Source organism: Bubalus bubalis, chromosome 8 (genome assembly GCF_019923935.1).
Source record: "Bubalus bubalis isolate 160015118507 breed Murrah chromosome 8, NDDB_SH_1, whole genome shotgun sequence".
Classification (NCBI taxonomy): Eukaryota; Metazoa; Chordata; class Mammalia; order Artiodactyla; family Bovidae; genus Bubalus; species Bubalus bubalis.
The window spans coordinates 24,832,601-24,857,944 of NC_059164.1; the positions used below are offsets into that span (position 1 = coordinate 24,832,601).

At 39.2% G+C, this 25,344-nt stretch overlaps 1 protein-coding gene across 3 annotated transcripts in view; it reads left to right on the forward strand.

The window, feature by feature from the left end:
- The window catches only part of BZW2 (basic leucine zipper and W2 domains 2), a 61,971-nt gene extending 37,093 nt beyond the window's left edge, over positions 1-24,878 (forward strand). For all 3 annotated transcript variants that reach the window (XM_006057037.4, XM_006057036.4, XM_044946506.2), the window contains exons 6-12: positions 1,757-1,892; positions 5,457-5,566; positions 10,156-10,326; positions 12,333-12,479; positions 13,925-14,063; positions 23,525-23,647; positions 24,413-24,878. In XM_006057037.4, coding sequence (XP_006057099.1) covers positions 1,757-1,892; positions 5,457-5,566; positions 10,156-10,326; positions 12,333-12,479; positions 13,925-14,063; positions 23,525-23,647; positions 24,413-24,441 — 855 coding nt within the window. In that variant the 3' untranslated portion in view covers positions 24,442-24,878. The remainder of the gene's footprint in view (positions 1-1,756; positions 1,893-5,456; positions 5,567-10,155; positions 10,327-12,332; positions 12,480-13,924; positions 14,064-23,524; positions 23,648-24,412) is intronic.
- Positions 24,879-25,344: the final 466 nt, after the last annotated feature.

Consider the following 25,344-nt stretch of genomic DNA (forward strand, 5'->3'; position numbering starts at 1 on the left):
ATAGATAGGACCAAAAAATGATATTAAAGCATTCAAATAAACATCTTACCACTTTGCCCAATAATATCACTCATGGTTTTCTTCTCCTAGTTCATTTGAACCTTGAAAACTTTCTACTTGATTCATTTGATGAATATACTTTCAAGAATTATTTGTTTTTCAGAGTATCCATTTTTTACATGTAGTGTCTGATTTTAATACTTATTTGTATAGTTGAACAATATGGATATTAATTTTAAGAAAAGCTAACTTTTGCATCATTTTGCTAATATAATTGAGTTTTTGATGAATATGACTATATTAATGTTCTTAAATAGTGTTGATATTTTTATCTTGGCTGTTTTTCATTATTTACTTGTATCTTTCTTATTTTGACAATGTGGAAAAAGCCAGATTGATGTAAAGTATCTAGTTTTTTTTTTCAGTTTTTTTCTTACCTCATTCCTGCCGCACCCTGGAGCTTTAACCATTGATAGCGATTTTTTTCACTCCCTCTTTTCTTGTGAGCTTAGAAAGTCTTTTTAAATCATTGAGACTTTAAAAGGCATAAATGGGGAGTGAAATGGGCTAGTTATCCAGTTCTGCCACTTACTCATCATATAAATATTTGGAGAGTCACATAACCTCTCTGTAATATAATAATTCTGTAACTGTTGGGGATGGTACATTAATATAGCCCTATTCACTGCACAGAGCTAACAGAATTTCATTGGCCATAAAGCACTTAATAAGTCTGTATTTATGCCACTGATTTTTTTTTTCATCGGTACAGGGTAATGAATAAGTCTGGAGAGCCCCAGTCGTGATTTTCGGCCCTGGGGAATCTCAGTAACATGCCTAAAGTCTGTTGAAACAGAGAAAAGTAGCCATGAAATACAAATATAGTACGGTCAAAACACTAGGTGGCTAGGAGAGTTAGGAAAAAGGAGGGCATGGATACTCTTAGAACTCACAATGGCAGGTGGGGTTTAGGCCCTTTGCTTTGCGTCCCCTTCCAAGTTTTCTGGGGCTGCTGCTTTGTCACTTCCTCTACTGCTGGGATATGATGTTGGCAGCACTGCGACCCAGAAAGACCCAGACAGCATTATCACCTTCTCATTACAATTGTTCTTTCCAACCCACAGCAGTGGCCTTTTCTCCACTCGTAACTTTTCTTTATCTTATACCCTCCATTACCTCATCACCGGGGTTGGTGGTAAAACTCTATGATCTAAGAAATACCTAGTTTGAAGCTCACCATTTTAAAAAGAGGCATCAAGAACCTTGAAAACCCTTTTTTACCCAGTCTTGTTTTGAAAAAGTATGCTGTGGGCTCAAAAAAGTATATGCTAGATGTCAAAGCTTATGGACTTCTGTTTTGTTATAATGCAAAGAAAATGGGTAGATATATGATGGGGTGGGGGTGTAGTGGGGGGCGCAGCACTAAGGGTGCATACAAAGAAATGAAAGGCAACAGTGTATTCAGAAGACACTTGGTAATGTTTACCCTTTGTCGTATACAGTCAAATTTAAGTTATTTATGTGACCTGTTTACACTGTTCTCCAAAGGCCTCTTTTCCTTCCCATGAAGGCCTGATAAAGTCCCTTTCTATAGCACCTAGTTTATAATGGGACATACGCGTGTGTCCCCAGTGAGTAAGTGTGCAAGCCGTGAGCCGTCAGTTGTGAGCCACCTAGCCCTGGATGTGCATTGTTTGCTATTTTCCTACTTTAGTCCTTTGCTTTATAGACATGGTTTCTTTTGTTTGACCCGCAGCTTCTCCTCTTCCTTAAAGCCTTTTCCGAAACAGAGCAGACAAAGTTGGCGATGCTATCGGGGATCCTGCTGGGCAGCGGCACCCTGCCTGCCACCATCCTCACCAGTCTCTTTACTGACAGCTTAGTCAAAGAAGGTACGCATGTTCATTTTCTTACCAGTCAGCTGGGAAAAGAAAGCCAAAGAGAAATACCAGTACCTTTTCTTGGCGTTCTCTGCTATCCATCCGTGCTCCATGTAACAGACTGTGTGTGTGTGTGTGTGTGTGTGTGTTCAAACAATAAAAGGATTGTATGTGTTTCTTGTAGGAATTTAGGAGAAAAATATGCACACCTATACAAAGACAATCGAAGAAGAATAATAAACTAGAATTTTTGGCATAAGTCGCAGTCAAAGACCCTGAAATTGATCAGTTCTAAACTGTTTCTTTCAACATAGACGCTTACTGACATATTTTGCTGGGACAGTGATTCATTGTGCAGGACTCTTTATGCTTTGTGGGACATTTAGCCTTTTTTGCCCTCAGAAACAGAATGCCGGCCTAAAACACTTGCCTCCATTTAGTAGAACAGCCAAAAATGGGCCTTCACATTCCTAAATGCCCCCCAAACTCTTACTTCACTGGTTTGGGCCATTCTTCTGAACTGTTCCCCTTCAAGGTCTTGTGCCCAGATGTTCGTTCTGATCACATTTTTAAAGTATTCATTATGTCTGTTTTAGAAGTCCAGACGGCTGCCTAAGAGTTTTGCTTTAATTTTAAGGCATTTAAGAGTTTGATGGGCATACATACAATTACATGGTTATAGAATAATACAGAAGTGGGCTTTTTTTTTTCTTGTAGGAGGATAATGATATTCAAGTTTTAGCTGCAGTTAAACAAAAGAGTTATTTTTTTTCTTAAAGACAAATTAAAAGAGCTTTTGTGAAAACATCTGTTTCTTCTTAGAATTCGGTTTTACTCCTACAGATGTGAAGTCCCAGCCTCATTCATGCCTGCAGTGAAATGAGTTATAATTTTCTTATAACTGAGAAAAGAATAGTAAATCAAGAGCCAAATCATATTATTTAGAGATTCTCTATAGTTTTAGACTCTCTAATTGTTATTAATATATTGTTAAAATATTATAGCACTTTAGAATGTTTTCCTGAAGAGAATTCGTGATCCTTCATGTTTTATTTATGGTACTAGCCATTTTATACTAGGAGAAAAAGATAAAATGTAAACAGTAAATGTTAATTAACATTAGACTTATCCCTAGCATTTATAACAGAAAATAATTCTTTCTGGTTGTATTAAAAACTTAAATGATGTATGTAATTTCTTTTGAAATGTATTAAAATTAAATTATTAGAAAAATAAATGGACAAATGTGATAGAGCAAATACAGCAAAACATTAACTGCTGCAGAATCAAGATGGTGAGTACATGAGTGTTTACTTTTCAGTTTGTTCAGTTCTTCTGTAAGAAGTCCTTTTTGAAATTTTTTATGGTAAAATGTTAGGAGGGGTAGGAAAGTATACTTTTGCGATAGAAGTGATATAGTGCCTCTGTCATATGGTTCTTCCTTATATTCCACCATCTTTAGAAACTGAAGTCTTAAACTTTTTCTTCCCAAATAGGAAAGGGTTATGAAATTATACCTTTTCCCCAACTTCCCACCCAACAAATGGCCAAGGGGAATCATCCATTCAGCAGAATCTCAAGTACAAAGTTTCTCCAATCCTTCCACCAGGAGCCACGTTTAATGCACAGTGATAGGTTTGAGCCTGATTTTTTTTTTTTAGACTCCTAGTTTCAGGCATACTTTATTTCTCTTACTTACGATGAGGATTACAAGATCCTTTTTAAAAATTTTAACTACATAAGTTTATATTAAATTTTATATTGACTATGAAGTAATGATAATATTAAAAATCCAGGTCAACAAGTTGACAACATAAAATTCTCTAGCTCATGTTTATTGTCTTAGTTTGAGGCTGGAGGGGCTTAGTTTCTCTGCTATTCAAAAGAAAAACATTGGGTAAAGCTGGTGTCTGTATTAGTTGGACTTGTTTACCTATAAGGAACTGGAAGACAGGACATAAATGTCTGTGTCAGGGCATTTCTTCTTTTTTTCTTAAATTTTATTTTTTACATTTTTTTAATTGAAGCAAATTTGATTTACAATGTTGTGTTAGTTTCAGGTGTATAGCAAAGTGATTCAGATATATATTCTTTTTCAGATTCTTTTCCCTTATAGGTTACTACAAAATATTGAGTATAGTTCCCTGTGCTATACAGTAGGTCCTTGTTGGTTATCTATTTTATATATATAGTAGTAGGTATGTGTTAATCCCTGGAGAAGGCAATGGCACCCCACTCCAGTACTCTTGCTTGTAAAATCCCATGGACGGAGGAGCCTGGAAGGCTGCAGTCCATGGGGTCGCTAAGAGTCGGACACGACTGAGCAACTTCACTTTCACTTTTCACTTTCATGCTTTGGAGGAGGAAATGGCAACCCACTCCAGTATTCTTGCCTGGAGAATCCCAGGGACGGGGGAGCCTGGTGGGCTGCCATCCGTGGGGTCACACAGAGTCAGACACGACTGAAGCGACTTAGCAGCAGCAGCAGCAGCAGCATGTGTTAATCCCATAATTCCTAATTTATTCCCTCCCCCATTTAAGGGCATTTATTTCTTATGTAACAATATATGTAAAAGTTGAACAGACTTCAGAGTGAACAGCAATATCATTCAGGACTCAAATTTTTCCCTCACTATTAATCATTGCAGAAGGAGGGTGGTGCCAGGACTTAGACTAATTAGAAGTCACCTGGCCTCAGTAAGATGGGAATTCTCTTAGGAAAGGGGACTAGAGACTGCTTTTAGACCACCAACAATAGTGAAGTCTTCAGTTCAGAAAAATCAGTTTAATGTATCAACTACTCCTTAAATTTTCATTAAATAAATGCAACATTAATTTAGACATTTAGAGTGTTCACAGAAAAGCTGTCTATTAGTTATCTGATTACTTATATTTAGAAATAAATCCTGTTATAAATGAGTATGTAATTGAGTAGATTCCTGATTAACATAGCAATTTTTAAAATCTCTTTAAAAACATCCAGAAAAGATTTCAGCTGAAAACAGAACTGACATTTTTATAGCTTAACTCATGAATATTTTAAAATGCTTTTTACAAAAAGTAAAACTGTAAAGTAAATGATGCATGTTCATCTGTAACTTTATTTATTTATACCTGTCACTATTGATGTTCTTTCGCTGGCATCATTTATCAGTAGATTAGTTGACATGTTGACATTTCAGTCGTACGGCTCATGATTTATTTGTTGTACCTCAGGATAACTGTTACAAACATGGAATATTGGTGAACCACAGAGTGAAATAGGGGCAAAACACTAAAACATCCTTGGCTTTGAATATGGTTTTGGCCACGGTAAAAATAAACTTACAGTTAAAACAGGTTGGAATTCAGGAGTCCAAGTTAGAAAAGTACTGTAACTTCTTTTTTTCCTTCTCATGAAAATATTCTCTTTTGAGTAATGAATAGCCTAGAGAGCTTTCCATTTTTCCTTTGTACCAAATCAAGCCTCTAAGTTATTTAGTCATTTTCAGGGCACCTAATGGGAAATGTTGCCTTATGCATTATCACAAGCAGTTTTTCTTATAAAAGGTTTACTCTCTCTCTTGTTTTTAACAGGCATTGCAGCCTCATTTGCTGTCAAACTTTTTAAAGCATGGATGGCAGAAAAAGATGCCAACTCTGTTACCTCCTCTTTGAGAAAAGCCAACTTAGACAAAAGGCTGCTTGTAAGTGTTGTTTGGGCAAAGGGTCATATGTTTCATGCTTCTGCCGTGGCTCTGTCAGTGTGTGCAAGGTAATGCACAAATGCCCGAGTCTATGTCGAATTGGAACATGGTTCCTTTTATTTCTGTATTATTGTAGGATAGAAACTAATTCCAGTTTAATCTTTGTTGCATAAATAAATGGAATGATAAAATTAAAGAGTCACAGGGAATATGGAGACTTTCAAATTTGGAAGTTTGTTGACATAGTGAAAAAATTTATCAGAATTACCTCTGATGCAGCTAATAACTGTAGAAATTTAAAGTTTTAGTATGAAATTTGAGGTCACATTGATCTCACCTAATTAGACATTTATGGGTATCTTGAGTCATAGTTGACTAACACTGATCTCAAATACAGGTTAGTTTCTTAACAAAATAAAAGTTTAAGCAAGATTTCTTGTTTATACCAAGATTCCTTAGAAAGGCTTAGATACCTATGAAAGTGAACAAGTTAATTGTAGTTAATTTGAAACTTCCATTATTGTGATTGCTTGATTATATTTTTACTTCTGTATCTTTGTATTTTTCAAAGAAAATCAAGAAAAATATTTGCTCTCATAATTTCTATCTGCCCCCTATAATTTCTTTCTGCTAGAAGCCACAGCTGTGACAGAGATTGCTCCAAGTGAAATTGCCTTTACAATTTTAGGACAAAGTCTAAAGTTGAAAGACATGCTTGCCATGTTCTCTTCACCTAGTTTCTTATCTGTTTTCTCTTCCAGCGTGTCCTACTGTGCAAGGGTATTGATCCATGGGATAAGTCTAAATCTGGCTCATTGTAAACTCTTGTATTTTCAAGGACTTGAAATTCCTTTATCTTTTGCAATTTACCTTAAAATAGCTCTCTTGGAAGTCTTTAGAATTTTATAAAGAAGAAAAATTTAACTCTAGATTCTTGTTGATTTTTACCACTGACAATACTTTTCATTTTAGTGTGTATTTATTAAGTGTCTGCTTTGTGCCAGGCTCCAGCCTAGAAGTTGTAGAGTCAGTAGAGACAGGATAGAAAAGTTTCCTGCCTTTGTGGAACCCACTCATAGCAATGTAGGGTGTCTGGAAGTCACTAAAGACAAGTGAATAGGTTGTTGATGTCAGTGGACGTTCATATGCAAGAGTGTGTTCTCGTCCCTGAGCCTGTGGAGTAGCTGTATCTTAGCTCAGCAAGGCCACTGAGATCTACATGCCCTTTCTTTCTGGGACCCATGGTGAAGGAACAGCTCCGACCAGAGCCCTTCTGTCCTCATGTCAGAGGACAGGAATACAGGACACCAAAGTGAGCCCTTCTGGTGTTATAGAAGCTCGCCTTCTTTGGCCAGAAGAAGTCAGTGAGAAGTCTGTCAGTGGGGTAGGAAGATTTAATCCACTCATGGGCTACTTCTCCACCTGTGAAGACAGGTACAACAAGGAGGGACTTCACTGAACACTTGTTTAAAGGAGAGCTGGGTGAATTATTAGGAAAAAAGATATAGTCAATTACTACTTAACATAGAAGACTCAGTTATTTCTCTTTTTTAAACTTTTATTTTGTATTGAGATATAGCTAATTAACAGTGTTGTGATAGTTTAGGGTGAAAAGCAAAGGAATTCAGCCATACATATACATGTATCCATTCTCCCCCAAACTTCCCTCCCATTCAAGCTGCCACATAACACTAAGCAGAGTTCTGTGTGCGATACAAAGAGGTCCTTGTTGGTTATCCATTTTATTTTTTTTAATACCAATTTATTTTTTATTCATTCATCCTTACAATTTTATGCTTATTATCAGGTGTTTTACAAGGCACTGTATGTGAGTGTGGGTTAGGAGGTAAAAGTGAACCTTTCTTTCCTATATTAAACTTTTGAAAAAGCTATGCTCTTCTAACTTAAAGTATGGTTCCTTAAAGACAGAGAAGGCGATGGCACCCCACTCCAGTACTCTTGCCTGGAAAATCGCATGGATGGAGGAGCCTGGTAGGCTGCAGTCCATGTGGTCGTGAAGAGTCGGACACGACTGAGCAACTTCACTTTAACTTTTCACTTTCATGCATTGGAGAAGGAAATGGGAACCCACTCCAGTGTTCTTGCCTGGAGAATCCCAGGGACGGGGGAGCCTGGTGGGCTGCCGTCAGTGGGGTCGCACAGAATCGGGCAGGACTGAAGCGACTTAGCAGCAGCAGCAAAGACACCAGTAATCGCAGCTTGGTTAACTTGATTAGGTTACTTCATTTAAAAAGTGTTAAATGTATTTCCTTTTTGAAAAACACATATCATTTAAGTGTTCTTACTAGGTTTCTTTGTTTAATGTATTTTGAGCATGAAAAGCTTAGGTAGCAGTTTCTACCAGAAACTCTGTGAGGACAGGGTGGCTATGTCTTAGACCATGCCTACATGCTGTTTGCTGACTTACAAATGAATGAGGAACTAGAGTGTCAGTTCCACCATCTAGGAGGAAATTTTTGTTTCACTAAGCTGTTTAACAAAATCCCCTCTGCATTAGCGCATTTGGGGGAAAAATAGCATATTCTCAAAGTTTAGCAATTACCTACTTCTGTAATACAGAAGCAAGAAAAATATATAGCAACTCCCAGAAGAGAGGAGATGGGAGACATCATTCTCCCATCAGTGGAAAAGGGAACAGTGATCAAGATATTGAGCTGAAGCTATTGAATAAAGTCAAACAAGCAACCTTTGTCTTTCTGGGGCTTATAGTTTATTGCAGGGGAACAGGCAATAAGCTGAATAATTAATTTAAATGTGTAGTATAATAAAAAGTGAAAAGTGCTCTGAGAGGAAAACCAAGTAGTGAAACAGTGAGGTGTGTCTGTGGTGTGGGAAGGCCTGTCATAAGGTGACGTGCATGAGGAAGCTAACTATCTAGATATATTCAGGACGAGTATTTCAGGCAAAGTCTTTGAGGCATGGCATGTTGGGAACAGCAAAAGAGAATTTAGTATATTACGTGTCATTCATAAGGATTATGGTTATAGTTCATAAAAGTAAAAAATCACTTTTGATGATGTATTACTCTGAACATAACTTTCGATCAGACTTTGCAGTCACATTCTTCCTAAATTGAATACAGAATGCTGGCACAAATAGTTACTGACTTTGGAGTCATGCAGCCTAATTAGTTGTTTAACCTTGTTGAGGTTCAGTTTATTTTTCTGTAGAACTTCTATTGTGTACAATTATTAGCATAATACCTCATATCTGGATTCATAGAAGAAAGTAAAAATTAAATTAGTCCCCTGCCCCCAGCAAATTCAGAAGACCTCTTGACAAATATCAATGACAGAACTTCAGTCAGTTTTGAAATGTTTGCTTAACATGGATGTATGTTTTAATGCTGCTCCCACCAACTCTGTTCTGACATTTTGAAACTCATGACTCAGCTCAAGGCAGGTTATGGGATGATGGTACACAGAATATTGAAATTTGAATCATGACAGAAGCCATCTGGCTATGTCCCTATACTTGGTGGCAAACTCATTACAGATCTTTCTTCAGAGATTTTTACTGAAGCCCATACAGCCATTGGCCAATATATATATGCAAATCTAGCCATCATAAAAGTCTGGATCTATTTTGTAGACTCTTCAACAGTCTGAAAAATGTGAGAGCTTTGAAAACCGCCTTGCTTTCTTAGTTGAGTGCTGGGAGTCACACAGGATTAGAACATGACTAAGTGTTCCTAAGCCCCTGCCAAGCTGTATAAGGTGAAATGGAAATGAGGTAAAAATGTAAGAGCAGCCATGGTGTACTGCGCTTTTTAAAAATTTCCAAAAGAATTATGTAATGAATTAAAGAGCTGGTAGGGCAGGTCTAGATTAGATCTCACCATGAACTTAATTTAGAGCCACCATTATTAAGAGATACAGCAAAAATTCCCTGTAGTGAAGTCTCTCAGTCGTGTCTGACTCTTAGTGACCCCATGGACTGCAGCCTACTAGGCTCCTCCACCCATGGGATTTTCCAGGCAAGAGTACTGGAGTGGGGTGCCATTGCCTTCTCGGAGCTATTTTAGACTAATAGCAGCATTTTCTCAGAATGTGAATCGAGGTCTATGAGATGATAATAGTCAATATTGGGTTTTTTTTAAATAATATCTCAAATCATTTCAGCATTACTAAAACTGGTTTTTGTCTATTAACTCATAGTTAAGTAAACAGTATGATTAATAATTTCCATTTTTCTTATTGGTTTAAAATGATCCCAGCCTTACTCAGTTATCACCTTATTTGTACTTAGTTTAGCAAACTTGGCTCTGTTTTTGCATATGCTACACTTCAATTAAAGTAAAAGAAAAAGTAAATAGTGGTTCCAAATGACTGAAACTAGTTTATGTAAGTTGATTAACATTTTTTATTCTTTGTCAAATTGCCTAATTTTGAAAGGTGTCTTAGCAAGTGCTTAAGAAATATACCTTGAGATGTATTCTTTTGAAAAATCAATCCTTATTCTTTTCTTCATGAGATAGTCTAAGTGCTACTTTAATATGAAAATGTTCTTTATGCTTTCAGAATGTGAATGGCTTATTGTATGACAGTCTCTCATCTTTTCTCTCTCAGGAACTCTTCCCAGTTAACAGACAGAGTGTGGATCATTTCGCTAAATATTTCACTGACGCGGGTCTGAAGGAGCTTTCCGACTTCCTCCGAGTCCAGCAGTCCCTGGGCACCAGGAAGGAGCTGCAGAAGGAACTCCAGGAGCGTCTTTCTCAGGAATGCCCGATCAAAGAGGTGAGGACCATGGGCTCACTTCACTACAAAACCACAGGCAAGGGGCATATCCTAGACTGTGCAGTACAAACTTTACCGCCCTTAAAGGAGACTGCCCTTCGTTCATTGCTATGAACTTGAGGTCCTTTTCATACCATATAAATGGGCTCAATATCAAAAACATCCTCCAGGATGTCCAGAAAATAATGATTATTTCCATACAAATGACTTATTTACCAGGTCACTATGGTTGTCAAAATATTTCATCTGCCTAATAGATTCACTGTCCGCTGCTATCCACTAGCATTATACCTCAGTTTAAGGTGATTTTTCCCATTTTATTGCAGATTATATAATATGGTAAAGTATTAGCTTAATGTATGTAGATTTCGATTTTAAGACACAAAAGGGGTGGTTTTGCATTCACGTCATAGATAAAGACCAGTTGGGCCAGTGACTTGCTGGCTTCCACTCGCAATAACTGGGTATCTGCATAATGTAAATACTATATTTTTGTATAGCTATAGTTCTTGTGGCTATGACTGTATCTTTTTTTTTTTTTTTTAAGTCATACCTGAAGAAAACTTCCCATTTGAACTTTAAAAAAACTTTTATGTAATAATTCAAAAGTTGCATTAAGAGTCCTTTCCTTTTGCCACTTACTCTCAGGTCCCAAACCCTCACTACCCTGCTTGCTTAGAGCCTTGCAAGGTACTGTGTATGGTTTAAAATTTGAGATTTCAAGATGGTTTCTGGCCAGCAGGTGGAGGTGTTAGTCCTAAGTTTCATAGCATTAAGGCCAGCAATATATTCAGTAACCTTTATCCAAGCAAAAATCTTGAATGTGATTTTCCATGGTGAAAAAAAGCAAACTATAATGAACACTGTGATACTTTCAGGGATAGAGATGTCACATTTCTTTGCAGCTTTTCCCTGTCAGCTGGAGTACTGGGACTCCTCCGTTCCTTCTTTTCTCGAAAGCTGCTTTACCCGCTGCAATCCAGGCTGTCAGGAAAGAAACAGTATACTTTCATTTTAAAAAGGAAGGGAGAAAAGTAGTTGTACTGTTCACAAAGTGGTACATTAAAATGCGTTATGGTTTTTAATTACTTCTTAAGCCCTCCAGGTGGCGGTAGTAGTAAATAATCCATCTGCCAAGGCAGGAGACTTAAGAGATACAAGTTCAATCCCTGGGCCGGGAAGATCCCGTGGAGAAGGAAATGGCAACTCACTGCAGTATTCTTGCCTGTAGAATCCCCATGGACAGAGAAGCCTGGTGGGCTACAGTCCATAGCGTACATGCATGCACTGAAGTCCTCAGCTCTATTTGGGATTTTATTTCAAAAGGAGAAAGATTTTTTTTTCAAACAAGTTTAATATAAAATACACTGTTAGGCAGAATTTATTCCGCATGATCAGGTTTTTAGGATACATTAGCACATTTAAAAGTAATTCTGAAGGGAAAATAGCCTGCTGAGTGTTGCAACATTGATATATACCATCTAAAAGAAGTCTTTGTACCTTACAGTTTATTTACATGAGGCATGAAGATATTCAAAAGTGATAATTAAAGAATAAATTGTAGTGAGTGCCTCATACCAACCCAAGATATTTTTCATCAAGAGGTTTTAAGTTGAGGATTGGAAGTAGACATTCACAGCTCTGTTGCTTTCTTCAAACCCCAGAAAGTCAGACTGGCTTAAATAATCCTTGCCCTGCTGGACTCAACAGGGGTCCTGCCTGTAAAAGACTAACCCTGAGAAACCAAGATTCGCTGTTATTTTCTATTACCCAGCAGCTCCTGGCCAGAGCTAAGCCTATTAATTTGGGGACTAAAAATAAATCCGCTCTGAGAACAAATCATTGTGTTCTCCTCTGCCTTGGAACTTGAGAGCATATGCCAGGAAGGGAGGGACTGAGCAGCGTATCTGTCTGCCCCAAATTACCTTTTACTGACTAAGCACAGAGAGAGGGGGATCTCCCCACCTGCCTGTTCCTCTTTTGACTCCTCTCTTCGTGAAATGTAGGTGGTTCTCTATGTTAAAGAAGAAATGAAAAGGAACGATCTTCCAGAAACAGCAGTCATTGGACTTCTGTGGACCTGTATAATGAACGCTGTGGAGTGGAACAAGAAGGAGGAACTCGTGGCGGAGCAGGCCCTCAAACACCTGAAGGTACAGGGTCCCAGCAAGGCTGTCTGGGCTGCAGGCCAGCTGCAGCTCCAACAGTGGGACAGACGGATTCTAATCATAGTGCTCGCAGGTTCAGTCCAAACGTATATTTCCTAATGGTTTTCCTTTCAAATATGCCACCACCTACAATGTTTGAGATGTAAGAGCTTGTGAAGTACCTGAGGGTAAGTTCTTATTAAAAACAACATCAGAAAATCCACAGAATAGTCATATATTCAGTATTAGTTAAAGAGGAATATAGTCTGTTAGTTTTCCTTCTACCTGACAAAAATTCTTAAGGAATATTTTTTTTAAGTAAGCTACAAGTTGACGTTTGAATTTGAAAAGTGAGTGGTGGAAGAAATCAACTGATTGTATAAATTGTATATTTTTGTATGGGGATACATATGTGTTTGCTTTTATCATCCTCTCCCTGTAAAACTACTAAGAAACGTAGAAAACTTAGAACCTGCCTTCAGAGTTTACACTTGAATTGGGAAGCGAGCACCTACATAGTATAAACTCGGTAGGATGTAAATCAGATAACTCTTCAATATTTAGGAGAACAGAGCAGTGAGTATCCTATGCAGGGAAGGATCAAAGGAGGAGTTTGTGTTGAGCTCAGTAACTCTTGGAGAAAATAATAGCCAAACATCAACATCTAGGGGCTTCCCTGATGGCTCAGATGGTAGAGAATCTGCCTGCAATGCGGGAGACCTGGATTTGATCCCTGGTTTGGGAATATCCTCTGGAGAAGAGAATGGCAACCCACTTCAGTATTCTTGCCTGGAGAATTCTGTGGACAGAGGAGCCTGGCAGGCTACAATCAGTGGGGTCACAAAGAGTCAGACAGGACCGAAAGACACACACACACACACATCAAGAACGAGAAGCCAAGGTCGTTTAAGACAGAAGAGCAATATGAACAAAACCATAAAGATGTTTTGTGAGGGCATCTGGGAAGAGACCTCTACTCTTCCGGTGGCAGAGCCATAGTCCAGGAGTGGAGGAATCACAGCAGGCCTGGGAACCTTCAGAACTTAGGATCTCTGTCTCATTTTCACAATATCCATTAGACGAACACAGTAGCATAGCAATTGTCTCTGACAGAGTCAGGAGTTCCTATTTGGTCTCTTTTAGCAGGTACAATGAGAGAAATCTGATATGATGCAGGGATAAAAAATTCATTTTGGTTGGACACAAAATTATAATAAAATAATCCTCAAAGTGGAAGTTTTCTAAGCAAATCTCCAGGCGGGTACAAAGAGAGAAATCTGATATGGTGCAGGGATGAAAAATTCATTCTGGTTGGACACAATATTATATAAGATAATCCTCAAAGTGGAAGTTTTCTAAGCAAATCTCCAGGTGACCACTGTGGTTCAAGTGGCATCAGCCCTATACCTCCCAACAAAAGTGAATGGTCTTCCTCCCCACTCCTCTTCCAGCAATACGCTCCACTCCTGGCTGTGTTCAGCTCCCAAGGCCAGTCAGAGCTGATCCTTCTGCAGAAGGTTCAGGAATACTGCTATGACAACATCCATTTCATGAAAGCCTTTCAGAAGATTGTGGTTCTCTTTTACAAAGGTATGTATCTGTGTTGTTCTGCCTCTATGTTTCCGTGTTTTGTTGAAGCTCATTTTGGGCCACAGCAAGGGGAAATAGATGGGGAAACAGTGGAAACAGTGTCAGACTTTATTTTTTGGGCTCCAAAATCACTGCAGATGGTGACTGCAGCCATGAAATTAAAAGACGCTTACTCCTTGGAAGGAAAGTTATGACCAACCTAGATAGCATATTCAAAAGCAGAGACATTACTTTGCCAACAAAGGTCCATCTAGTCAAAGCTATGGTTTTTCTTGTGGTCATGTATGGATGTGAGAGTTGGACTGTGAAGAAGGCTGAACGCTGAAGAATTGATGCTTTTGAACTGTGGGGTTGGAGAAGACTCTTGAGAGTCCCTTGGACTGCAAAGAGATCCAACCAGTCCATTCTAAGGAGATCAGCCCTGGGATTTCTTTGGAAGGAATGATGCTAAAGCTGAAACTCCAGTACTTTGGCCACCTCATGCGAAGAGTTGACTCATTGGAAAAGACTCTGATGCTGGGAGGGATTGGGGGCAGGAGGAGAGGGGACGACAGAGGATGAGATGGCTGGATGGCATCACTTACTCGATGGACGTGAGTCTGGGTGAACTCCGGGAGTTGGTGATAGACAGGGAGGCCTGGCGTGCTGCTGATTCACGGGGTCGCAAAGAGTCGGACACGACTGAGTGACTGATCTGATCTGATCTGAAGGGATGCAGAGGGGGACATGGGTTTCTGCTCATCTCTGAATTTTAGTGAGGCAGCCACATTATGTAGAGAGAGAAGGTATTAATACGAACCCCATAGATGCCTGTGGCCCCAGGTCCCAGTCTGATTAGGCCTCTGTGCACTTCTCATTGATGGAAATGGCTAGAAGACTGGTGATGAACTTATAATTTTGGGAGGTGGGGAGGGAGGATGGTGAAAAAGACTGTAATTACTAAAAAGAAGGTCTGTGTTCGAATTGTAAGGATTAGTTCTAACAACAGTGATCACCAGAAGCATGTTCAAACCTTTCAGATACCATCAAGCTGGCTCTAAATTAGCTTTAAACTTTGTGTTTTAGTGATTTGGCTCAACCAGTCTCCTGTTTGCCCAGGAAATGACTATTTTTAGATTTTCACATTTACTGTCTGTTCATTGTGTTTATAAGGATTAGGTTGCCATGACAACTGGTACTGCCAGTTTATTAAAAAATGAATGCTCTAGGGTTTTAACTGATCTCAATGTCTATACCTATAGTATATTTTAAAAAATGATCCTAGACTATTCTTTGGTATAGCTTTGTGTAGTTTTATGAGGAGGGAGGGGAGGGAGCATTTAAACAATGATACATTTTGAACATGATGAAATGTTTATTAGAAATTACTGCTATCTTAAATGGCATAACACAGAAGAAAACTAAAGTATAAACTAATGGACTTCCCAGGTGGCTCAGACGGTAAAGAATCCGCCTGCAGTGCAGGAAACCCAAGTTCAATCCCTGGGTCCGGTAGATCCCATGGAGAAGGGAATGGCAACCCACTCCAGTTTTCTTGCCTGGAAAATTCCAGGGATAGAGGAGCCTGGCAGGCTACAGTCCATGGCATCACAAAGAATCAGACACAACCAAGCGACTGACAGACACGCACACAACAAACACATAAATGAATACCAGTCACATGTTTCTTTTCTTTTTGATGCGTTCTTAGATTTGTCTGTTTTGAATGACAGTTTGGAATGTAAAAATTTTACATCACCGGTTGCTAGCTATTTGGGAAAAAACGCATGATCGCATTGCACAGAGTTTTAATTGGCTCTCCCGATTCTTCAGATGCATTCGTCTTGCCCACAAGTGTGTGGGTGATATTTTTGCTTTCTCAGCACTAAGGCATTCGGCACAATTTTTTGTGTCAGTGGGAGACTGTGATGACTGCAGAGTCCCATTCGAAGTTCAGTAAAAGGTGTTTTTGGTTTTTGGTGGGGGGTGGGGGCCAGGTCTGTCTTAGACTCGCTTGGATATGGTTGTGAGATAACAATGTCCTAAAACTAGGGCTTACATGATACCCCAGGTCATGAGATAGCCATGTCTTAATGCTAGGCAACCCATCAGAACCAGACCTGCAGGTCCCATGGCAACATACCTGTGGTGCCCAGTGCCCAAGACAAACTACTTATTAATCAGTACAGGCTTTTAGGTGGCATATTAACTATTAACGTCCTATTCTTCAGATTTCTCTTTTTAACTGTTAATGAATATCAGCATCCTTCCGCATTACACTTTTTATAACAACCACTAACAGCTAGCAAAACTGGCGGCTTGAGTTATTTCCTATTCTTCAGCCCCAAACGCTAAGGAACAGTGGCCTGGAATTATATCCAAGAAGTACAAAGAAGAGGCATTAGCTGTTCCTTAGGCCGTAGATTCAGAGAAGGCAATGGCAACCCACTCCAGTACTCTTGCCTGGAAAATCCCATGGACAGAGGGGCCTGGTGGGCTGCAGTCCATGCGGTCGCTAGGAGTCGGACATGACTGAGCGACTTCACTTTCACTTTCCACTTTCATGCATTGGAGAAGGAAATGCCAACCCACTCCAGTGTTCTTGCCTGGAGAATCCCAGGCACGGGGGAGCCTGGTGGACTGCCGTCTATGGGGTCGCACAGAGTCAGGACACGACTGAAGCGACTTAGCAGCAGCAGCAGCAGCAGGCCGTAGATTAACTAGGTGGTCAGCTTTTAAATAGATTGTTTCCGTTAGTGCAGTCCGTGGTGAGTATGAGCAGGCCCAAGGGAACATTCAAAGGTAAGTGTCAGCATCAGTCGTACTCTGGCCTAGCTGTTTTTGGAAATGAAGTCAGGAAACTTGCAAATAGAAACCTAAACTATATTTTACTGAGAAGTTAAAACTGAATATCATTTTCTAAGTAACTTCACAATTTTCCACAAAATTATACATATGGGCTGTTTTTCTGAATAAAATAATTGCATTTCTTTCTCTTGAGAACATGGAATCCCTGAGGAATGGTTGTTCTTTATGACTGTTAAGAGAGTTACTGTGTTTACCTTCCTTTTTATAGTAGTTTTTACCTTTGCCTTATTTCATTCAGCAAACACTTGTGCACCAGTAGACAAATACTTCCTCTGTCTTTCTATGGATTTGGATGTTCTTGTCCTGTGTTTCATATGCCTAGGAAGACTTGAGGACTGTGTTTGTTAAAACACTCCTTTTCCAGTGCCTATGTGCGTGTGAATCACCTGGGGAGCTTGTTAAAACAGATTCCCCAAGGATTCTGATTCAGTGGGTCCAGCCTTGGGCCCTCAGATTTCCCTTTTAACAAATTTCCAGGTGATGCTGTGACTGTTGGTCTCAGATCACTGATTGATCTAAAGGATGTTTATTGAATGCCAGAAGTGACAAATCCCATGAACTATAGTAACATGGTTAAGATTATGCTTAACCATTCATTCCATATACACATATACATTTTACAAATATCAAATAGTGTTTTGTCTGCTTCTTTTATCTAGTGATGGGAAGCCCTTTACATTTTGCTTTAAAGCCAGTTTTCAAAAATGTAATGGAAATCATTTCTCCTTTCCCATTTTAGAAGTCGCTCAGTAAGTGTCCGACTCTTCATGACCCCATGGACTGCAGCCTACCAGGCTCCTCCGCCCATGGGATTTTCCAGGCAAGAGTACTGGAGTGGGTTGCCATTGCCTTCTCTGAGTATCTCTATTACATACACTCATCTTCCTGTATTGCTAGAACTTGAGGATAACAGAAACTGTGGGATATGACTCCCTATGTCCCCTCTGAAAACCTAATTGCTTAAAAGAATGCCATTATTAAAATTTTTATTTTTATATATTTTATTGAAAAAAATAGTGGAATGAAAGTGAATAAACTTTGAGTAATGCTTTGCAGCAATGAAAGGAGAAAGTGGTGATTGGTCACTTACTGAAGACTTACATTTTGTACTAGAATCTAGATTTTTACATTTCTAAGGCAGTAAGGAAAATAGTAAGTCCGTCACTACTTTTCTAATATTGCATTATTCACTTTCTAAAATAAATTTCTTTCTTCCGAAAGCTAGGTACTGTATTCTCAGCATGTAGGTTTGGAAAAATATAAAACTACCGCCTCAAGTACTATTAGTATCTCTATTATGGGTTTTATTGTTTGTGGATATATCTTAGGTTAAATTCTGTTCCTCACACACATTTTTCTAAAAGAAGCTTCTTATTCTAAAAGATTTTTGACCTCCTCACATATAGTCCCAGCTTTCTTAGGGTAAATTATGTTTGACTCACGTTCCTATACGACACTGCTCATAAAAAGTACTGAATTTTATGTTTCAAGTGACATCGTTTTCAACTTAACTATTGAAATAACTGACATCACTTAACAGTTTGCAGTTGTCATAACACTCTTAGGATATTGTCTCTTTGATCCTCATGAAAACCCAAGTTTTGAACTAAAATTCTACACATTGAGACATATTTAGTTTTTCTCATCAGGTTATTTATTATACATGTACTGAGTGCAAACTAGCTGCCAAGTCTTATGTTAAATGCTGGAAATGAGATGAACAAAATAGTCCCTGACTGCCCGGATTTCAGAGTATAGAAAAAATCCAAAATTATAATCACAATGTGTGTGTGTATTCATTCACTCGGTCATGTGTGATTCTTTGCGACGCCATGGGCTGTAGCCTGGCAGGCTCCACTGCCTGCGGTATTTTCTAGGCAAGAATACTGCAGTGGGCTGCCATTTCCCTCTCCTATAATCACCATATCAGTGGCTAAAATAAGGCTGGTACCAATAAATGATGATGAGAAGTGGAAGGATAACAGTGGAGGGGCCCCTAACTCAGAACTGAAGCTAACTTGGTGAAGGAAAACGGAAGGCTCTCAAGGGACCAGAGTATTTTCCCAGAGGTGATGAAGAAGTTGGCCACATAGAAGGGAGAGAAACGCACTGTAATATGAGGGGCCTTAGTGCAACTGTGGAAAGTCTCCTTTCTTACTGTACTTTTACTGATCGTCTGTATTCCTAGTAGGTAGCTGGGGGAGATCCCAACACTTTGTCATCTCCATCTCCCGGTTATAATGAACTCTTCTCCCTACTTTTCCTTAGCGGAAAACACAAGTTCTCTCTCTCCTACATTTGTCAAGGAGCTCCTTCCATTTGTGATTAGATTTTTTCCTACACAAAAGTTAACTTTCTTTTTGATATTCACACTTGGCCTCAAAGTTGCCCTGTGTCATTGCTTCTGTCCCTTCTTTATCATTTATTTCCCTAGAAATTTGGTCTTGCAGCAGGTGTTAAATATTAAATTCTTCCACGAGCTCAGCTCTGCACAAAGTTGGTCTGCTTTTTCAGTAGATGATATATCTGGTAAGTTTTACCTGTCATGTACAGTCCTTTTCACGAGCACAGTCACCAACAAGGATTCTAGTACTTGCACGGTCTCTTTTGGCCTCTGTGGGGCAATCAAACGCAGGAGTGAGCTCTCACCCTTCATAAGGAAGACACGAGACAGTGTCACTAAGCTACACTCTGTCGCCTTTGCAACCTGTACATTGTATCATAACACGATTCATTATGTGAGAAGAAAAAATAGAATTTCCCTTTAATTCTATATTTTATTTTATAACATTAACAGTAGTAGTTTTTCAGTTCAGTTCAGTCGCTCAGTCGTGTCTGACTCTTGGCAACCCCATGGACTGCAGCACACCAGGCCTCCCTGTCCATCACCAACTCATGGAGTTCACTCAAACTCATGTCCATCGAGTCGGTGATGCCATCCAGCCATCTCATCCTCTGTCATCCCCTTCTCCTCTGCCCCCAATCCCTCCCAGCCTCAGGATCTTTTCCAATGAACACCCAGGACTGGTCTCCTTTAGGATGGACTGGTTAGATCTCCTTGCAGTCCAAGGGACTCTCAAGAGGTTCTCCAACACCACAGTTCAAAAGCATCAATTCTTCAGCGCTCAGCTTTCTTCACAGTCCAACTCTCACATCCATACATGACCACAGGAAAAACCACAGCCTTGACTAAACAAACCTTTGTTGGCAAAGTAATATCTCTGCTTTTAAATATGCTATCTAGGTTGGTCATAACTTTCCTTCCAAGGACTAAGCGTCTTTTAATTTCATGGCTGCAGTCACCATCTGCAGTGATTTTGGAGCCCAGAAAAATAAAGTCTGACACTGTTTCCACTGTTTCCCCATCTATTTCCCATGACGTGATGGGACTAGATGCCATGATCTTCGTTTTCTGAATGTTGAGCTTTAAGCCAACTTTTTCACTCTCCTCTTTCACTTTCATCAAGAGGCTTTTTAGTTCCTCTTCACTTTCTGCCATAAGGGTGGTGTTATCTGCAATTCTGAGGTTATTTGATATTTCTCCCGGTAATCTTGATTCCAGCTTGTGCTTCTTCCAGCCCAGCGTTTCTCATGATGTACTCTGCATATAAGTTAAATAAGCAGGGTGACAATATACAGCCCTTGACGTACTCCTTTTCCTATTTGGAACCAGTCTGTTGTTCCATGTCCAGTTCTAACTGTTGCTTCCTGACCTGCATATAGGTTTCTCAAGAGGCAGGTCAGGTGGTCTGGTATTCCTATCTCTTTCAGAATTTTCCACAGTTTATTGTGATCCACACAGTCAAAGGCTTTGGCACAGTCAATAAAGCAGAAATAGATGTTTTTCTGGAACTCTCTTGCTTTTTCCATGATCCAGCGGATGTTGGCAATTTGATCTCTGGTTCCTCTGCCTTTTCTAAAACCAGCTTGAACATCTGGAAGTTTATGGTTCACATATTGCTGAAGCCTGGCTTGGAGAATTTTGAGCGTGACTTTACTAGTGTGTGAGATGAATGCAATTGTGCGGTAGTTTGAGCATTCTTTGGCATTGCCTTTCTTTGGGATTGGAATGAAAACTGACCTTTTCCAGTCCTGTGGCCACTGCTGAGTTGTCCAAATTTGCTGACATATTGAGTGCAGCACTTTCACAGCATCATCTTTCAGGATTTGAAAGAGCTCAACTGGAATTCCATCACCTCCACTAGCTTTGTTCATAGTGATGTTTTCTAAGGCTCACTTGGCTTCACATTCCAGGATGTCTGGCTCTAGGTGAGTGATCACACCCTCGTGATTATCTGGGTCGTGAAGATCTTTTTTGTACAGTTCTTCTGTGTATTCGTGCCACTGTTCTTAATATCTTCTGCTTCTGTTAGGTCTAACTCAATGAAACTAAACCATGCCGTATGGGGCCACCCAAGACAGGAGGATCATGGTGGAGAAGTCTGACAGAATGTGGTCCACTGGAGAAGGGAATGGCAAGCCACTTCAGTATTCTTGCCTTGAGAACCCCATAAACAGTAGTTGTTAGTACATGCATATAGTTTGTAAACCAAAAAATATACATATGTTGGGAGTGTATGTGCTCAAAATTGTCTTGCTGATAGGAGAACATGATGAAAACAGTTTGGAAGTTACTAGTATAAATCACAGGCATGTTAAAGATGTCATAAAAACAAATTCTATAAAAAGGACTTTTAAAATGCATGTTTGAGATAATTAGTGTTCCTGGAAATTTTCTGCAAAGCGTTCTTACCCAGTAATAAATCACTTCCTCGAGCTGTGAACCATCTTCTTCCTATGGCTATGAAAACTGTGCTTTGATGGCCAGAGCTAGGAAAGTTCTTTCATCATTGTGAGTGGAGAGTGCAGAGCTGGAAACATGAGAAATTCAAAGACTAGAAGCTTATTCCTTAGGACTCTTAATTATAATTTCTAAGTCTAGTCCTTATAAATGAATAAACCCAGATTTCTATCTTCCTTTGCAAAACGTAGTATATTTAATAATCAAAATAAAAAATAAAACACACTTTTATATTTTCTAAAACCAATCATGTGCATTTTTAGTCAATTTAATCTCTTCAATTGAATCTGAGAGCCAGTTATTAATTTTAAAAAACAAGACTTTTGTTATGAAAAGATCAGTGATATTATGAATGAAAACAATATCAAATCATTTCTCTTGTTTTTGTAAGTTAAAGGTATATTTTAACTACAAAAACATCGTTAGAATGATTTATCAGCATTTGCAATGGCTTACGTATATGCTTTCTATTTCATTTCACACTCCAAAACCCCAAAAGACAACCCATTACAACATTGGCAAAGTATGTAGGCTATTGTTTCCACATTCCCCTTTCTATTCTTAACATTAACTATTCTGAATTAATGATAACTTGAGGGTATCAAGGTATATTTGTGGAATTTAGAGTTTTAGGTAGTAGATATTTAATAGATACGGAGAAGGCAATGGCACCCCACTCCAGTACTCTTGCCTGGAAAATCCCATGGACGGAGGAGCCTGGTGGGCTGCAGTCCATGGGGTCGCAAAGAGTCAGACACAACTGAGCGACTTCACTTTCACTTTTCACTTTCCTGCATTGGAGAAGGAAATGGCAAGCCACTCCAGTGTTCTTGCCTAGAGAATCCCAGGATGGGGTAGCCTGGTGGGCTGCCGTCTATGGGGTCGCACAGAGTCGGACACGACTGACGCGACTTAGCAGCAGCAGCATTTAATAGATAATACTTTCTCTTAAAAGCCTGTAGGAAGTCTGTCTAACACGTCTTTCTCTCTGAATAGTGTTTAAGGAAACTCATGTGATTTAGATATTGTGGGAAAATAAATTTAGGACAGCGATAGAATGATGTAGAACTTTGGATTCTGTGTATATTGGTCCCATGGTATACCCAGGAAGCTCATCTTTATATTTAATCATTAATATTATCATTATTGCATTCTATCTACAATATATTTTTTTTCGTTTGCCCTTTTTTTCTCCTAAAGTAAATCCCCTTAAAAGACCAGTCATTTGAGGTCGCTGCTTAATCAAGATGTGTTTGAAACTGGCAGGACAAAGGGTATTCTGAAATGCTAGAATTGCTGATTCATTGGCAAAATAACCCAGTTTCCTCCCAGCAAATTAACACTCTAAGATTTCCAAGTCCCAGCCTCACCATCATCACTAAAGTACTGACGGTCCTATCTACTGGGCTTCCCCAATGGCTCAGAAGTAAAGATCCCACCTGCCAAGGCAGGAGACAAGGCTTCCATCCTTGGGTCAGGAAGGTCCCCTGGAGAAGGGAATGGCAACCCGCTACAGAATTCTTGCCTGGGAAATCCCAAGAACAGAAAAGCCTACAGTCTGTGGGGTCACAAAAGAGTTTGACACCACTGAGCAACTAAACATCACCACCCGAACTGCCAACATACACAGGGCACTGTGCTATGTGGAAACAAGCTTGGTTCTTGTCTTCTGATAAGTTTCAATATGCGTTTCTTGTATAACAGAATTTTAATATTTGAAGTGATTGCTTTCTATTAAACTGTAACACATGAACTTGCTTTACAAACATGATATGTATGTAATAACTTTGAAATGTTTGATTTGAAATTGCAGCTGATGTGCTGAGTGAAGAAGCGATATTGAAGTGGTACAAAGAAGCACATGTTGCCAAAGGCAAAAGTGTTTTCCTTGACCAGATGAAGAAATTTGTGGAGTGGTTACAAAACGCAGAAGAAGGTATGATTGTATTTAACAGCCCTGGTGGCCATTTAGCAGATCCTTTCTCACTGTAATTCAAAATAGCCCCTCCCTCCACAGATTCTTTTTTTATTTTTGGCTTTGTAAAACTGAAGTTCTGAGCCTTCATTTCTGAATCAACGCAATGAACATATCTGCATGATAAACAAAACAAAATCTCTTAAATTATCCCTGCTGCTGCTGCTAAGTCGCGTCAGTCGTGTCCGACTCTGTGACCCCAGAGATGGCAGCCCACCAGGCTCCCCCATCCCTGGAATTCTCCAGGCAAGAACACTGGAGTGGGTTGCCATTTTCTTCTCCAATGCATGAAATTATCCCTAGTGGAGGACAAAGAGGAAGAAATAATCAGATGTGAAAGGAAAAAAATAACTACATTTATGGGATTATATCAATTTTTTATAGTGCCTTTACTGGTTTACGTGCTTAAAGTGGGAATACAAGTTGGAAGAGCAATAATGATGAGACTTAATCCAACTAGGCATGAGAAGCTGATGATCCAGAAACATACAAGTAGTTATAGTCACCAGTAATATTTCTGAGTATGTTGCCTTTTTAGAAAGTCAATTTCATTTAAAAATCGAAAAGTTTGCTGTCTGCCCCGTCTATGACTCTCTTAGTCAATGGACACCCAGGCAAAAATGTCTTTTTATAGAGGACAGGGAGATAAGAGTAGAAACTATTTCCTGATCTTGTTTAACAGTCTCAGAAGAAAACGACCTGACTTGTCTCTCTTTTCTCTCCTAGAATCTGAATCTGAAGGTGAAGAGAATTAGGTGGCTCCAGAAGCACAATACCCAGGTCACCACACAAGACTTCTATGGGAATGCTGAGCCATTTGAGAAGAGAAATTTGGCTTCCGTTTTCACAAAGGAAAAAAAAAAAAAAAAATAGGATAGGCTTCCCTTTTGCCAAGGGGGAAATGGTTTTTTGTTTTGTTTTGTTTTTAAATGGAGCCCTGAGGCATCAGCGATTATACTTGGGACTCTACCTCTCACTCACTATTTGCTAACTTAAAGCCATTCAACAGGGAGTCCAGTAGGTATCTGAGGCGAAATACTCCACAGACTCCCCTTTTTTTAGCTGTATTTTTCAGGTACTGTGTGGTGAACGCCCCACTGGTGTCTGTTACAGGGCCACTTTGGTAGTTGTGTATCTGCTCGTGTATGTGATTTGACAAACCAGTTTTTTAAAATAAATGGCTTTTTAAAAATCTGGGCTTATATTTTCAACGCTTTTATTTCTTTACTGTCCTGACTTCTGTACAGATGACATTTCAGTGTCAGGCTTTCTTTCCCATCCAAAATGCTGAATGGTTCTTGTCGATCAAAGCACTTCTACTCCTTGTATCATTGGCGAATATATTTCGGTTATCTTTGTAGTGTAATAGAAATCCACCCAAAAGTATAGGCACACTAGCACCAATACCATGAATTGATAATAATAATATTATCTGTGTGTGAGGATGTCATTTTCATTATGCAGGAAATAAAAAGGACAAGAATAACTATACCCAAGAATGATTAGAAGTCATAGGATAAAGAGCTTTACAGCCCCTTGAAGTGACTAGCGTACCCCAGGGGGCGCTTATATATTCTTTCCTAAGATTGTTCTGGAAAATGCTCCTCTTTCATCTGGCTTTTCCTTTCAGTCTGCATCTTATTTCTTCCAGTCCATTA